This window comes from Galeopterus variegatus, unplaced genomic scaffold (assembly GCF_000696425.1).
Source record: "Galeopterus variegatus unplaced genomic scaffold, G_variegatus-3.0.2 Scaffold99, whole genome shotgun sequence".
NCBI lineage: Eukaryota > Metazoa > Chordata > Mammalia > Dermoptera > Cynocephalidae > Galeopterus > Galeopterus variegatus.
In genome coordinates this window covers 1,019,687-1,037,128 of record NW_007726210.1, presented here as the reverse complement: position 1 = coordinate 1,037,128, position 17,442 = coordinate 1,019,687, and the positions used below count along the sequence as shown (strand labels likewise).

General features: G+C 40.5%; 1 protein-coding gene across 1 annotated transcript in view; it reads right to left on the bottom strand.

Annotated features, from left to right (window-relative positions):
- OSBPL10 (oxysterol binding protein-like 10) overlaps positions 1 to 17,442 on the bottom strand; it is a gene marked incomplete at its 3' end in the record, with an annotated part of 70,345 nt that overhangs the window by 40,540 nt on the left and 12,363 nt on the right. The window contains exons 2-3 of the mRNA XM_008583725.1: positions 9,389 to 9,564; positions 6,349 to 6,428 (exon numbers count right to left, since the gene is read on the bottom strand). Of these exons, the coding sequence (XP_008581947.1) occupies positions 6,349 to 6,428; positions 9,389 to 9,564 (256 nt within the window). The remainder of the gene's footprint in view (positions 1 to 6,348; positions 6,429 to 9,388; positions 9,565 to 17,442) is intronic.

Here is a 17,442-nt window from a genome sequence, read left to right as displayed (position 1 = left end):
CACAGCTACTACAAGTTATCCCCAGAACTGAATCCACCCTCCATGTCCAGATATTTTTTTTTAAAAAGAAATATTTAAAATACAGTTAAGTTTTCTTAAAGTTTGGCCTTTAAAACTCTCAATTGGTCAGACAAAGCCAATGAAATTGAAATCTTCAAAATCTGAATATTTTTAAAATGTCCTCCAATCACTTAACTTTTGTTCTCTTTACCCCACTTTTCACACAAGTCAAAAGTAACTTGAAAACAGCACTGTGCATATTAAATCCCCCCTCCACCCCCAAATATTGTCTGCCACTGTTTTCAAATGACCCTGAGTTCTTTGATGTATGAGTTCTTGAAAATAATGGGGCCTATTTGAAAAGAGACACATGACTATAAATGGATTAAAAAGCATCCTGTTTTCCTTGAGGGGTTTGTCAGAGCAGCAAGGGTGCCCAGAGTCTGACCTTCCAGGCAGAAGCTTTACTGAAGACTAGCACGTGCTACTGAGCTGCCAAGCCTGCGGGGTGCTTCATGCCAGCAACTGGCTTCACTTGCCTTGTCTTGCTTGAGTCATATGACAACCTTATGAGACAGATGCTGTCACCATTTCAAAGATGAGAAGACAGATGATCAGAAAGAAGAAAAATGACCCGAGCAGATATGCTCAATACGTAATTGGCAGAGCAGGGATCTACATATGTCTTCTCACTCTGAACTCCACAATGTTTCTTCTAAACCAGAATGTCATAAATTGGAACATGGACATACTCAATCAGAAGACACCATTCACTCAAAGTTCACAGGAACCTGCCAAAAATACTCACCTTGTGTAATCAACTTATATTCCAAAAATAATGAGTGCAAAAAGCTGATGTTACTTTCAAGCAATATCACTAAAGCACATTTTAGAATCAGAATCAATGTAAAAGACTGGAGAAAAGTTCATTTGATTACATTGGAATTACAGACATCCTATTGCAGAGCTGTCCCTTCCACAATGTAAGAAGATATGGGGTTCATGGTTCACCTTCTACCAAGAAACTAGGATGGGAGATGGGAGAGAAGGAGCATTAAGCACTTGGGCTCTTGTTGTAGCTCAGTCACTTGGCAGCTACGTGACTTTGAGCCCATCATTTAAGTCCAGTTGGCCTCAGTTTTCTAATTTATAGAGATAATACTACCTACCCCACAGGAGTTGCTGTGAAGAGTACCGCAAACATGGGTGCAGCTCACACAAATATAAGGTGTTAATAATTATTACTTCTGCCAACAGGCCCGTTCCTGTCCCATCCTCAGTGCTTACCAAGTTCCCATAACACACCGATCCCTATCATAGGGGTTTCCTACCACCGCCCACTCGATAAAAATGACAAGAAACCCACTCCTGCATTTGACACTTTCCAAGTCATACAAAAGTAAATTCTCATGAGGATGGTCCTTACGGTTCTCTGAACATTTTCCCAATCAATGCAGTGCTATATAGTGCTTTAACTTTTATGCTGCATTAAAAATGGTACGCTTTGATTTGTTGTTTATGTTTTCAGGGAAAGTCATGTTCTATTCTTCCTGGCAGACCAATTCCATCCCCTGGCAACTAGACCTTGAATAAAAGTAGAAGCCACAGGATGAACCTTTGTGACATCAATAAAAGGGAGATCCCTCTGCCGTATGGCAGTTTCTGTCCATTTAGAAGCAGAAACTGTCCTAAAAGGGACCCCACCACCCATGGAGAGAAGCATCTGGCAGTCCTGACATCTGTGGGGTAAGAGCAAGAAACCAGGGGATCTAAGTTCAAGTCTTAGCACCACGGCCAAAGCTCCTGGTTGCAGTTTCCTCACATGTGAGTAAACGAAAGAAGGCTGGACTATACAGTAAGACCTTTAGATTTCAAAGGCCAAGATACATTTTAAGTCTGGGAACTGACTATGGGTCATCTACTTCTGATTTTTACAAGTAAGGATATTAAGAACACACTCACTAAAATAGATAAAATGTAAAAGACAAAATCAACTACTGATGCACACAACAGCATGAATGAAATTCGAAGGCATTTCTGTAAATGAAGGAAGTCTGACATGAAAGATTGTATAATTCCATCCATAGAACATTCTAGAAAAAGCAAAACTATAGACAGACAACAGGTCAATGGTTTCCAGTTGCTGGTGGGGAGGTGGGGCAGAGGGGAGGAGATTAACCATAGGGGTAATAAGGTAATTTGGGGCGATGATGGAATTGTGATTATGGTGGTGGTTATGTGACTGACATATTTGTCAAAACTCACTGAACTTTACGTTTAGAAGCAGTGAATTTTATTGTACGTAAATTATACCTCAATAAAACTGAATTTTTTAAAAAGGTAATTACCAATTAATCAATGCTTCACCATCTTCCACAATGAAAAGGAAAAATATTTTAACCCCTCAAAAGCAAAGCAGTATAATTTCTGGAAAAAAAAAAAAAGTAGTCCTTCATATTTAATAAAGATGACTTTGGAAACAATTCCCTCCTTGTTTTTCTCATTTCACTTCTAGACTGGAGAAAACTTCATCAGGGAGTGATTAAAGCAGGTCTGGGTTTCGGAACAACTGAACTGGTCATCTTTAAAGCTCTCTTCAGCTCTAGAGTTTTATAAATCTGGTTATCCTACAGTTCTCCCTAAAGTGAGTTTGAATGACAGCACAATTTCACCTGCCTAATATTTGCCCCAGGGAACACTTGATTTTATTTTATTTATTTTATTTTATTTTTTTATAGAAGATGACCGGTAAGGGGATCTCAACCCTTGGCCTGGTGTTGTCAGCACCACGCTCAGCCAGTGAGCAAACCGGCCATCCCTATATGGGATCCGAACCCATGGCCTTGGTGTTATCAGCACCGCACTCTACCGAGTGAGCCACGGGCCGGCCTGGGAACACTTGATTTTAAATAAAAAGTTTTTAAAGGGCAAAATTCCAAACAGCTGTAGGGAAAGTATTCTCTACAGTCTACTGGGGAGGGATCTGATCTGATCTGCTGAGAGAAAATGAGGAAGAAACACAGTGAAGAGAAGACATACATTCCTAATAACCACAATACAAACTAAGCAGCAACCCTACAGGTAACTGAACATTAAGTTTATAATCACTTTAAGCCTAACTTCATTTTCACTACTAACTTCTGCGTAAGCAGCCTTGGACTTCATAATGCTTCTGCTGAATAACCAGATCTGTTCACAACTGAAAAATTACCATTCCCTGATTGATCACACTAGCAGAGATATAAATGAGTGGTAGTAGCAATCACACCTGCAGTTCTCAAATAAGGAATCCTATAGACCTAAGCTTCTAAATTATTATTTATTTTGATTCTAATATTAAATTATTCAATATTCCTAAAACTAACTAGAGAATATATCAGGAAATCAAATTCTCCTTTGGAGAATCTTCAAATTCTTCCCCCCCCCCCTTTTTTTTTTTACTACCTTTAGGATGCCTTTAGGATTCCTTCTCTGCAGTGATTCATCAAAATACCAATGCACTTAGAGTTGGTTCCCCTACCTCAATTCCTACTCCCAAAATAAATTTCAGATGATTCAATGATTTAAATCTGACAGTTAAAACTATAAACTCACTGAAAGAAAACTCTGAAGACTATTTTCATAATTTTGGAGCAGAAAAGCCCTTTCTAAACATGATGCAAAATCAAAAGCCAAAAATGGGGCCGGCCCGGTGGCGCACTACTACAGTGCACTGCTTGGGAGCGCGGCGGCGCTCCCGCCGAGGGTTCGGATCCCACATACAGACCAGTTCCCGCTCACTGGCTGAGCGAGGGGCGGGTGCAGCACCGAGGGTTGCAATCCCGTTGCTGGTCCCGGTCTGGTGCGGGCGCGACACTGAGGGTTGCGGTCCGTTGCCGGACACGAAAAAAGAGAAAAAGGAAAAAAAAAAAAAAGCCAAAAATGAAACTATTTGTAAACTTGACTACGAAAAAATTAAATATTCTGCATAGCAAAAAATTTATTCGAACTCAAAATACAAATGACCTACTAGGAGAAAATATCTACAGTACAAATGATAGGCAAAAAATAAATATCCTTCATATGCAAAGAGCAACTGCAAATCAAGAAGAAAAAATGAACTCAATAGAAAAATGAGTGAAGGATATAAATCAGCAGTTCACATAAAAGAAATACAGAAAGCTCTTGAACAAATTAATTTAAACTGAGGGTCCACTTATACGTGGATTTCTTCAATAAATATATTCAAAAAATATTGGTTATGTATATTATGCACTCATACCTAAACATGCATGACATACCTAACCAAACACTTAAGTAAACTAGGCTATTAGTAAAGATGTATAACTACTACTTACACAACAATAGTCCACACACACACTGCACAGGGGTCAGTACTTAATTAATGTCATATGCAGATTTGACTGCATCAGGGGTGGTTCCCCTAACCCTGCATTGTTCAAGGGTCAACTGTACACATGGCCAGTAAACATTTGAGGATATTCTCATGCCCAGTCATAGTACTGTTAGAAATAAAAATGAAAAATATGGGCCATCCATTTTTGATCTGTGAGAATATCATACAGTGAATGTTAATAATTCCTACAGTTAATGAGAAGCGGAAACAAACCCTTATACAAAGAATTTGTGCGAGTACAAAGTAGGGCAATTTTTTAAGAAGACAATTTAGCAATGTCTATGAAAATTTAGAAGACACATTCCACGATCCAGAAATTCCACTGGTATGAATTCATCCCACAAATACATAGCTAGAGGTACAAAAGGACACATGTACAAAGGTGTTTATTACAGTTCTCTATATAACAACAAAACAGGAACCCTAAATGTCCATCAGTAGAGGACTTAAAGCACTGACATCCATCCCTTAGAACACCATCCAGCCATCCTAAAAAGAGTAACGTAGACCCATATGTCTGATAAGGAAAGACCTCCAAAATATATTAATAAGCAGAAAAAACAAAAGAGAAAACAGTATGTATATGATCTCATTTGTGTAAAAAATAGATGCAGATAGATATATACACATACACATACCAATATATACTAATACATGCCTAGATTTACTTGAATGACATATAAGAACAGGTAAGAACAATTACCTCTAATGAGCATATGCAAGGGTACTTCAAAAAGTTCATGAAAAGATTTATATTGTCTTTTAATTCTATTTCTCCATGAACTTTTTGAAGTACCTTCATAGGGCAATAGGTGGGGATAGGTTCTTTTTATTTTATCCTCTTTTGTTTTATAAAAATAAAAAGCAAAAAGATACATATCAAAGGAAAAAAACAAACTGCCCTGCCTAGGTGTGTATAAAACACTGATGAAATGTCTAGAACTCCTACTATGATTCCTGGAAAATAAAGGCCAGAGGGGAAAAAGCAGAGCCCTGCATACAGTTTGGGGCAAGTCAAGAGGGGCTTTACAGGTAAGTACAACTATCCTAAGGAGTCAAAGAAAAAGGTATGTATCTTTAAAAAAAAAAATTTGTGAAGAAATCATTTTGGGTTGTATCTGGAGGCAAAACAGAAGGTTAAGTAAGACATTTCACGTGATCCTGAGACAGAAAGCAGGCAGATTATAGCACTGTATGGAATCATCAAAAGTTTGAAGTGTGGATCTTTGTATCAGGTGCATGAAATACAGAAAAAGACAGCAATTGGAGGCAGTAACTAAATTTGAACTAATAATATAAAGAGGTTGCACTCTGAACATTTATTTTATTAATATTAATTTTATTGCCCTGATAAATGCATTTTGCAATTATTTTCTGTATTTTAATGATTGGAAATATTCCACAATAATCCCTGGAAATGTCCACCTTTTATCTCCCCTACATCAACACAAGATCTCACAAGATCTGAGGAGAAAATAAATCATACTTGGATTCCAAATTACCCGAGAACATTGTTACACTCTTGGAATGCAGAAGCTCCTTGCAGAGCACATAATCAATTTGGGGTCTAGGTTTTCTTTAAGGATCACTAACGATAACTAGTCTACAAACTGTAAATCTGACTACTCTGCCTCCACAATGAAATCATCCACTGGAGCTTCTCAATAGACCAATTAACAGCTGCCTATATTGGCGACAGAAAGCAATAGAAGCGGCTTTGCAGAAATAGTTACCATAGTGCCTGCATGCCTCCCTATTCTGCCTACAAGACAATCCTACTACTTTTCTCCCGCCTTTAAATTTAAACACAGCAGGACAAGTATGAATTACATTACGGTGGATAACTTAAAAAATAACACGAAAAACATCTCCCCCCAAAAAAGAGATAATTGGGCTGAAAGGTAGCCATCTAGGTTACTCGAATGCCTCCTTCCTCTCCCATGGTTACTTACCTTAGAATTCGTTTCCATGTGGTATTTGGCACAAGCTCGAAGCTGAGTCACCCAAAACTGTTTCTCTTTTGCATCAGCAGCTAAAATAGAGAAAACAGAAAGAAATGCGTGCAGCGATTGTTCCAAAACACATCCAACTTATTTCTACACCCACCTAAGAGGGCGGGGGCCTGGCAGATGAGAGTCAGAGGGAAAAGACAGGAAAAAGCAAACACGGATAACAGCGTTCTCAAGGGGCCTGGACTTACACCAGAAAACAAATTACACGGAATCTCCACAGAACACTCCCTCTTGAACCACATTAAAAATGTATTCCGAAATGTCTGTTATAACAACAATGTTGCCATTTTTTTAAACCACCTCGGAAAAAGTCATTTCTACTTCTTTAAAAAGGCAGCAGGGGAAGGGAACACATGATTATTTTTAAATGCCTGTACCTTGTGTGGCTAATATAAGAATCAAAGTACAGTTTTTCAGGGCCTTTTGTTATCTATAAGAGTTGCACAGTGGAGATATTAGCATTGACAAAATAAGCGTTCAGTTGAATTACCATTTTAATATGTATTCTCAAGGATTCATATGACTGGAGAGAATGAAATACCAAATGCTGCCTTAGAGATCCTCAATTTCTCCCCAAGGAGACGTTAAAGAGCAAGTCAACTGCACAGTCATATTCCTCTATCTGTACCCCATCTCTCTCAAATAATATATATAAAATTACTCTTAAATATCATGGGTACATAACAGGTTCTAATAAAATCTCAAACATCAATTTAACTGCATAAGTAACTGAATAAAACATTAACATAATATCAACCAGATAAATGTTGAAAACATTTTGTGGAAAACAAATAATTCTCCTAGAAATTATCATTGTTTTGTGGAAAACAAATAATTCTCCTAGAAATTATCATTGTTTACAGAAACGGGCCTGTGTTGTTTGTCAATAAAACTGGACTTGAACTTTCAGGTGAAAAAATATAGAGTTGAAAAATGGAAAATTCTTTGGCTCAGTCTAATTTAAGGCATGAAGACGTCCCTTCTAAATCCACCATGATTTGTCAGGAGCCCTACTGCAGAAATATGATAAGCACAGTGCAAGACAGGTGAAATTAATCCAAAAACAAAGGATTTTACAGAAACTGAGGCCTTTATCCTTAGGAAACTTTAAAAACTGCCTGTTTGTGACAGTACTATCTAAAGGTTCAGCACCAAAACATCCTCAAAAGCTGTGCATCTCATGACATCATGACCCTGCTCCGCTACATACAGGTGAGATAGGAAACGAGAAAAACCACAGCCACCTCCTGTGGGATGGGCAAAGGACAAGCCATAAGCACGCAGAAATTCATCCTGCCTACTTTGTAGTTAATAAGTTTTAGCTAAATTTAGCACCTGTAATTATTTCATGTAGATAATATAACTTTTATATTTGCTATTAAAACTACCCTTCTTAAAAAAACCTGGGGTTTAATAATCCAGAGAATATTAACAACTCAATGGCAAAATGAGATGCCTCAGTTGTCAAATTTGTTGGATTTTTCCTGTGTGTGGGTTCATGTCATTTTATAAACCTAAAGTGCCATTAAGGTTTTCACCTGCTATTGTTTCTGCTCTGACAATTTATTAAGCAATAAACAGCAAAGCGAAGCCGAGAACCATATAAATCCAGCCAGCTGGAATGCACACGGCATGAAACTCAAAAGAGAATATGTCTCTTACCACGTTTCCAAAAAAAACTTCTTCTTCAACTCTAGGCATTTGTATTTCATGGCTTTTGGATTGTTTTACAGATTTTGAAATACGATTTACATAGAGATAATAAAGAAACAGCTTATTCCATCTCTTGGGTAGGAAAGCTCGGTGGTAGGACAATGCCAGGGGGACTGCGGTGAGGAATCTGGGCTCTCAGTGAGGCTTTGCAGAGGCGGCCTGTCACAGTCAAGGAGAGATGATAAGGCGCCTTTTGCTAGTACATAGTATTTACTGAGGCAAAGAAAAATATAAGAAGGCAGAATTGTTAACCATTCCTCAATACTTAATACATACTACCTTTCCTCAGGCCTTAATAAATAATATTGACTGCGTGTGTGCGTGCGTGCATTTGAATTTTTGTTTGTTGTTTTGTTTTGCTATTTAATTAAAAGAAAACTGCCAGAAGAATCCTTGCAATGCGACCACAACGGAATCCTGGTAGAATGATCCAGCAGTCAAATTACACTGCTACGATCAAGGGCAACATTTCTGTACAATGGATATGCCTTCAGGGTAAATGCTGGACTCTCTCAATGGTCATCCTCAGTTCCGAGGATGCTGAGCAGACATCAGTCTTCAAGCAGCAAAGAAAAAGGGAGAAAACATACAAAGGGACACTAGCTCAATACGAGCTGGCTTCTCAACAGGGGCTACTACTACAGTGGATTGAATAAAACTTGAAGAAAGGGGCCCTTTACGAAGAGATGGCTCTAGAGAGGCCTTAGGGAGAAGGCACTATGACCCTTTAAAGGCTGGTTCTGTCCTTACAGCACAGACCCCACAGGGTACTCAGTGAAGAGTCATACTACAAGGTCAAAGAAATTGGATACTGAGCTAACATTCAAAATCTTCAGAAGTCCTAATGCACAGCTGCCCTTGCAATCACTCACCTTTCCTTTGTCCTTAATTCCTCAGCTAATTAGGAAAAGCAATTCCTAATGTCAAGCTCCATCTCCCTACTCAGGGGTAAGAGGATCAGTGTCTGCCACCACAGAGTCCCCCAAACAAAGCACATTGTTAAAGGTAATTTAAAAGAAAAACAAAAAAATCAAAAAAAAAAAAAAAAAAAGAAGCAATTCCTAATGTCAAGCTCCATCTCCCCACCCAGGGGTAAGAGGATCAGTGTCTGTCTGCCACCACAGAGTCCCCCAAACAAGCACATTGTTAAAGGTAATTTAAAAGAAAAACAAAAAAATCAAAAAAAAAAAAAAAAAAAAAACCATCACCATGGCAACTATAAACGTAGCCCATGAGGCCTGCCTGAAAAGTTACCAGAAGGACGTACCTCTCAGTTTATACATCTCTCCGTTAGCAGAGTACACGACCAGCATGTGGGGAGCTTCATCGCTCAGGGACACTATGGCTCCAGATAAAGACAGAGCTCCTCGAGGCTTCTGGTGTTTGCTTTGCTCATTCACAAAATACTGCAGGATGCCAGCCTCAAAATCCAGTACAAAGTACCTGCACAGAGAAACCACAGTACATCATTTTTCTCCCCCAGCCTATTCCACACAGCAAAGCAGAAAAGCAAAGCGATCCTGAATTTGCCATCAAGGCTCCAAATCCATGAAGCTGGAAACCAAAAGTCCCTCCCAAGTGTCCCACAGAAGTCAGCCGAAGTAGAGAAAGAGTAGGGAGATTCCATTCCAGATCCTTAAATCAGAATGCAGCTTGTAACAGGCCACTGTGGGCAAGGGCCAGGTCCTTTCAGGATTTGGTACAATGCCCACCACTTCGCCCAGCACCTACAGATACCACATTAAACCTCAGAATGGCAGAAGACTAGCAAAAACATTGCAACACAGCCTCTTGTGACATGTTCCACATGACTTCACAGGAACAGCTGGAATTCAGTAGCCCTCTAGGAGAGGTGGTCTTATACCCAAGCTAGTAGCAGCGAGGGGGCCTCCAAACTTCCTGCCTGTGGCGTGGGACTGTGAGAAGCCTAAGCACCTGACATCATCTGTTAGGGAACTGGGAATGCTTCCTCAACCCCCTGGCCACACTCCAGCAGGCCCTTCTATATATTCTTTTTCACACAAGCAAGAATTCCCTCTGCTCTGGGAGGTTGATATGCCCCTAAACTCTACAGCCAGAGTAAAAGAAGGAAAACCGCAATTTGCCTAAATCACACAACACATCTTAGTAGCCAAGTATCTGGCCTGTTTATTCTCTCAAGCTATCACCTAGGAAAGTAGTAAAGACAAATTTCCCTTCTTCACCAGGATGAAAATGTCTTCATCTGAGACTAAAATTCTTTGGTGGCCTAGAGGCCCAGCACAGCCCCTGTTGACTTTTCTACCTCTCACTTTATGCTCCACCCACATTGGCCTTTTCTCTCTTTTCTCCTATTCACCAAGTTGCCTCCTACCATAGGCCCTTTGCACATGCTGTTCCCACTGTTTGCAGCAATTACTCAATATGTGGGCCACAAGTTTTGATCCTCCACAAACTGTTACCCATTCATGACAGCTTTTTGAAACTTTTCTGCATCAGGCTTTGTTTCAACATTTAACTGCATGATCAGTTGGACTTGTCTCAATAAACAGTTCAGATATTGTCAAATACACATGGCACACCAAGCTACATACATGAATCAATCACAATGCAACTGGAACAAAAAAAGAATAAAGCAGGTCCTTCATGACAGCCAGTTTGAGAAATACTCCCCCAGAATGCCAATTGCCTTGCCTAGAATATAGTTCCCTCTCCTTCTTGCCCTGTTAACCTCTCCTGACCAGGTCAAATAGTCCTCCTCATAGCATTTTAAAATTCTCCTCCATGGCACTGACCCCATTGGAATTCTACATTTGGGTGATTATCTGATTCTGTGTCTAGTTCCCCGCTAGACTCTTTGCTCTGTGGAGGTAGAACATGATTTCCCCTCAGTGCCCAGCACAGTGCCTGACACTTCATTGCTACTCAGTTAACATCTGTTAAAGCAATGAAGAAAAAAAACATGCTGAAACCCACAGTTCCTCATCTATGCACCAAGGCAGCTGGGTCATACAGTGAACACAGAGGCACTGCAAACTATTTCACATTTCTGAGGGACAACATGGTGATACTTAACATAGGTCAGATATTGTCCATATGATCAACACAGGCAGTTTTCAATTTCAATATCAGATCACACTACATTCCTTTTGATGACATCATATCTTTGCCAAGGGCTTTAGCAGGTTCCATGATAAAAACAAACATCAGTGTAGAACAGGAAAACAGAACCTCGATGTCCAATATGATTCCAAGGTTTGAGAAGCTGTTCAGTGCGCACAGGTGGACACAACCCACTAATAAGTAATTGTGGTTAAGAAAGAAACAAAAATATTTTTCTTTCAACTGATATTATTTTTTCAAATGGCTGCTGAGTTGTTAGTTGTTTGGAGCTAACCACTTAATAAATGAAACTGTTACATTTTCATTTTAACCTAGAAGCACCGCCAACCAAGAAAGTTTGCAAACCTCCAAACTAATTCATTCTCACAGCAACCTAACAGACAGACATTACCCTATCTTACAGATATCCTGACACTTGAAGAAACTCAAAATCCAAGCCCAGCTCATCCATGTCCAAGGTTCAGGTCTGGTCCACTCCAACAATCACCACCTCTCCTTGATTCTCACTCAAGTCCTCCGTGGTCACTTTGTCCATGTTACTTCTCCAACTACCTACATATGTACTTTATTCTCCAAACCTTCCTGCTCCAACAGAGCTAATAAAACTGACAGCTCCTTTGCCTGGCAACAGAGGTCCCTACTCATCCCCCATCTCCATCTCATTAGTACATGACTACCCAGGTCTCAACCCTCCATAGCTCCAATTCCTCTAAGAAATCTTCACTTTTCATTATTTTTATGTTTGATTATTTTTAATACTCCAGATGGCCTGCCCAAGACCGTTATCTAATTTACTCCTCTCCTTTCCTCCTATCTCTCAAGTCACTATAATAAAGACACTTCTGGTTCTCATGATTAGCATGGATAAATCAAGACACAAAAATGCATCATAAACAAGGGCTATTCAAATTGTGATCCCTAGCCCAGCAGTATCAACATCACCTGGGAGCTTACTAGAAATGTAAATTCTCAGACTTCACCCAAGACCTGTTGACTCGAAAACTCTGGATGAGGAATCCAAGAAGTTGTGTTTTAACAAACTTCCAAGTAATTCTGATGCAGGTGAAGTGTGAGAAGCATTGGCCTAACCTACCATCATCAAATCCCTTCGCTCCTCTACTACTGGACACGACCAAAATATATTTCCCAGCTTTCCTTGCAGTTAGGGTGTAGCTGTCGAGCTTTAGCCAATAGAATGTGAAAAGAAGTAATGCAGACCTAGCTCATACATCTCTCTCACATACACACACACGTGCACGTGCGCGCGCGCACACACACACACACACAGAAATGGGGACAACCTACAAGGCAACTTGGGAAACCTACAGTGGGTATGGCAAAAACACAAGAGGGAAGGAGCTTGTGTCCCTGAATCACCACCTGGAAGAGAATCACCTGCTGAGGAACACACACATCAGACGGCTACAGGAATGAGAAAGAAACTTTAATTAGGCCACTAAGATCAAGATCTGTTACAGCAGTTTGCCTTACAGTAACAAATACACACAAAAAAATCTTTTATTTCTATTTTCATGTCCTTCTACTTGAAATTTGCTCCTACTCTTTAACGTGGGGTGAAAACCAAACTCCTTCAATGAGAGAAGAACCAGAGTAATGTCTGAGCTGCCTACAGTCAAATTATTTAAGTGCTGACCCTGCCTTCTCCTTAGGAGTAAATGTTTTCAGTTTGACCTATATTTAGTGTCATCATGCCTGTGGCTGTGCAGACACTGCCTGTGGCAAGTCAGAGCATTCATAATAATCCTTAAAAGTGTAGGAAAGATAACTAGGCTCAAATTACAGCGCTTTGTGATCCACCCCACCTCCCACCACCCAGACGTGTGGCAGTAATGTCTGAGCTGCCTACAGTCAAATTATTTAAGTGCTGACCCTGCCTTCTCCTTAGGAGTAAATGTTTTCAGTTTGACTTATATTTAGTGTCATCATGCCTGTGGCTGTGCAGACACTGCCTGTGGCAAGTCAGAGCATTCATAATAATCCTTAAAAGTGTAGGAAAGACAACTAGGCTCAAATTACAGCGCTTTGTGATCCACCCCACCTCCCACCACCCAGACGTGTGGCAGCCCCACTCATAAGCCACTCTTACACAGGGGGAGGAGAAATGGGGATACATTTTCAAGAAAAAAACAAAAGCAATTTGGCCTCAACTTCTCAATTTCTCCCACCCCTCTATGGCATTGACTGGAATGAAAAATGGCTTAAGATCTCTCTCCTGACTGCTTCTACTAATGTGTTGACTGGGAACCTGTCAGCTGCCCTGTCTCCTAGAGGCAGCTTCCCAATGCATCCTGTTCAAACAAGTAACTACATATCTGCAAAGGACATTATTCAGAGGCTGGTACAAAGAAATGAATTGAATGCTGTTTTGTTTTTTCGGTTGGGATGACAGAATAACCAACTGATATCACATTATACAGGATGTGAGGACACATTAATGATTTTTTACATTAACTTTTCAAACTGACATCTTAATTCTAACTTCCTGCCTCAGATGGAAAAAATGTTTCCACTTCTTCCTAAAATACTTTAAATGCAAATGCACAGGTTTGAATCATGTGTACTAAGGAAGGTCAGAGATAATTTACTCAGTTAAAAATTTTATCATAGTTGCAGGGGAGTAATGAGGATACTATCTGGTTAAAAATTGCAACAGACTAAAAGCATTCTTTCAGCATGGACTTTGAAAGCCAAGTCAGACTGTGTCCTATACAGGTAAGAGCTGTCCAAACGGCATTAACAAGAGCAATTGCCATTGGTCACATCCCCTGGGAGGAAAGAAATTAAATTTGGTTTCCTGCAGGGTCGTGGTTCTGTCAGGTACTGCTGTTTGGAGCCTGCAGCTATATCTGAAAGTCACAGCATTCATTCTAAATAAGAAAGTTAACCACATTTCTGGATTAGGCTTCATTAAACCAAGTGAAATTTGTTAGATAAAATCGTGAAACATTCTTAAAAGGTCTTCCCTTCTAAAGAAATGAGTAAGACAAACCTAATTCCTAGGTTCTATGGTTTTTTGTTTTGTTTTTAATTAGTTTCTTTGAGCTACAGTGTGCATCTTGGCTGCTGTGAAGGTGAACTTAATTACACACAGAGTATATTTTCTCTGCTATGCTAAAAAAATAAAAATCAATCAATCAAAGAATGTGCTGGGGGGAGAAAGGAGAGAATGAGGAAAGAAATCAAACTCATGAAGAAAGCCACCATATATATATATATATATATATATATATTTTTTTTTTTTTTAAATCAGGACAGCGTCTTGGTGGTACCCTTGCCCAATTCCAAAGCTGGGCAATATTGCAGGTGGCAGGCCCCTTCCAGTAAAAGGCTGAGGACAAGCCATTGCCTACTAATTACCTTCACGCAAATTCCACTGCTTTCAAAAGAGACAAGTGCACACACATATACACTCATATACACTTACACCTGCACACACGTGCATGCACACACACTCATGCTGATACCCACAATCATATGTGCACTCATACACACTCACATTGGTGCACACACACTCACATATTCACACATACTCACACTCATGCTCACACGTATCCATACTCATACATTCACAAACTCATGCACTCTTGCACGACTGTACGCACNACCTTCACGCAAATTCCACTGCTTTCAAAAGAGACAAGTGCACACACATATACACTCATATACACTTACACCTGCACACACGTGCATGCACACACACTCATGCTGATACCCACAATCATATGTGCACTCATACACACTCACATTGGTGCACACACACTCACATATTCACACATACTCACACTCATGCTCACACGTATCCATACTCATACATTCACAAACTCATGCACTCTTGCACGACTGTACGCACTCTCACAAACACACCCACCCGCACTCACTGTGCACGTGCGTTCACACACATTCACACTCACTTGCACAGGCTCTCGCTCACTCACTCCCACACAAGCACCACCCCTACCTAATCACAGTGCACCTCTGAAAGGTCCTTTGTCCTCACCAGTAGCCATTTAACCCCTGCCCTCCCTCTATCTGCCTGACAAAGTTTCATTAAGATTCAACTTCAGGATCTAAAAGTTGACAAAAATACACATCTTATTTTTACCTTGGAGACAGGGGAGATGGGGCCTACGAGCACACCAGCAGCCCAACTCCAGCTATAAAGGAGAAGAGCAGGGCAGGGAACAGCTCATTAATGCTGCCAGGCAGAGGTGACAGCCGAGTGACAAGAGAACTACAAAGAGAAAAACACGCAATGAAAAAATCTTCCTTTGAAGAGGAACTTTACTAGACAGGTTGGTCCCAACAAAAAGCAAATCGTTTCATCTAAATTTAAAGGTGAAAATTAAAATGACAAGAGTCAAGAGCCCGTAAAGGGGAGGGTTGTGGCCCTCTGCTTGAGGACTGAGCAGAATGCCTGCCATAACCAGGTTATTGTTGTTACCAAAGGGTCTCCAGACTCCTCTTAGTCTTCTCATGAGGACCAGTCCCCTCAGCTCCACACCAGATGCCTGAGCCAGCACCGCTGAGGCCCCCTGGCCATCCAGGCCCACCTGCCCCATGGGAACGGGGCTGAGCCACCACATGCGCTCAGACTTCCACACCCCACCTTCCAGATCCATGGCAACAGTGACCTTGTTCTCCAGCCAGAGACCCTTCTCTGCGTGGGACCATTTACTGCCCAACTCCTAGATCCCAGTCGACACCCCCACTGACACTGCAGAACGGCAGAGCCCCTCCCGCCCTCGGCGTCCTACCGTCCTTCAGAGTGCCACCCCTGACTGGCACAGGCAGAGCTGGCAGGAGGCTCTTCCCAGCACGGTACACACTGACCTTAAGGTTTCAGTAGCCTCTGATTCCCTGCTGCCCACAGACACTTAAAACATCTCCATTTCTGAGATCTAGAAGCACCATGTTTCTAAAATTTCCAACCTACTACTTACAAAAAAACAAAAACAGGAAAAACCTGTAAAGTGAGGCACAGGCTGTATGTGAAAAGGGAGAGGGACCAAATGGTGGCTGCATTTTCCTAAGTCTTCCCTAAGTCTTCAAAATTACTACCATTTGTTGATCATTTATTGAACACTTTTCATCTCCAGAGATCAACATTTTAAAGGTCTCTCAAAAGTTACCTCCTTGCAGCTGCCAATATCACGTAAGAGAAGATGTCTACACGTCGCCAGGTAGGACCTGTAATGCCTTGATCATTGTGGTGAAGGAAAGCAGAATGTCACCCCAAAATGTGCCTGAACCTACAAGGAAGAAGGAAAAGAGATTTTTCCTTCCCTACAATGATCTTGTCACCTCAAAAGAGTTCACACTCAAAACTCTTAGAATTTATGCTCAAAACTCTAAGTTTCTGGCTTGAGAGAAACTTGAGAGGATAAATCTTCCAGAATTTCTCTCATGATAACCAAACTTCCTGGAGAGGAAGATGCTGGGTCCTACAGCCAAAACTTTACAGCAGGTTCCAAGGCACAGCAACTTCAGGCAAACTCAATCCCAGCCAAGTTTTAAAGTCTGAAATCATCTTTACTCTTGGGATTTGTGGCAGTGGCTAGAGAAATGCAGTGGCCTTCTTAGATCTCTCAGCTCACATCCAATGAAGAGATTCCCACCACTGCCACCACCATCCCTCAAACCACCAAGAAATAGAGTCCAACACACTCCAGAAGGCACTAAATTGTCAGAAGGCTTAAGGCTCATAACCATGCAGGGGACAAATATACTCTGTTATGTAAGAACTATTAGAACACGATCCATTATTAAACATATTCAGGCATGCAATGTGATGAGTTCAATCTCAAACATATCAAGAAAAACTAGATATAATATGACTTATCTATAGCATACCCATTATGCTTGTCTTCAGACATCTTAAAGATCTCTAAACTGAACCATTAATAAAAACAATTGCTAATATTTACTGAGCACTTTCTATGTGCCATGCATTGTATGCTGCACACAAAATTAATTCATTTATGCCTCACAGCAGACCTAGAAAGTAGATGTGACTATAACTTCTTTCAAAAGATGAAAAACTTTGAGCATAGAAAGGCTGATAATTTGACCAAGATCTTACGAAGAGAAAATGATGGAACCTAGATTATAATCCCCGCAGACTGGCTTTATTAGCCTATGGTTCTAATCCATTCAGATAGTGTGTGTTGAGAGAACGGATGCAAAATCACATACTCAACA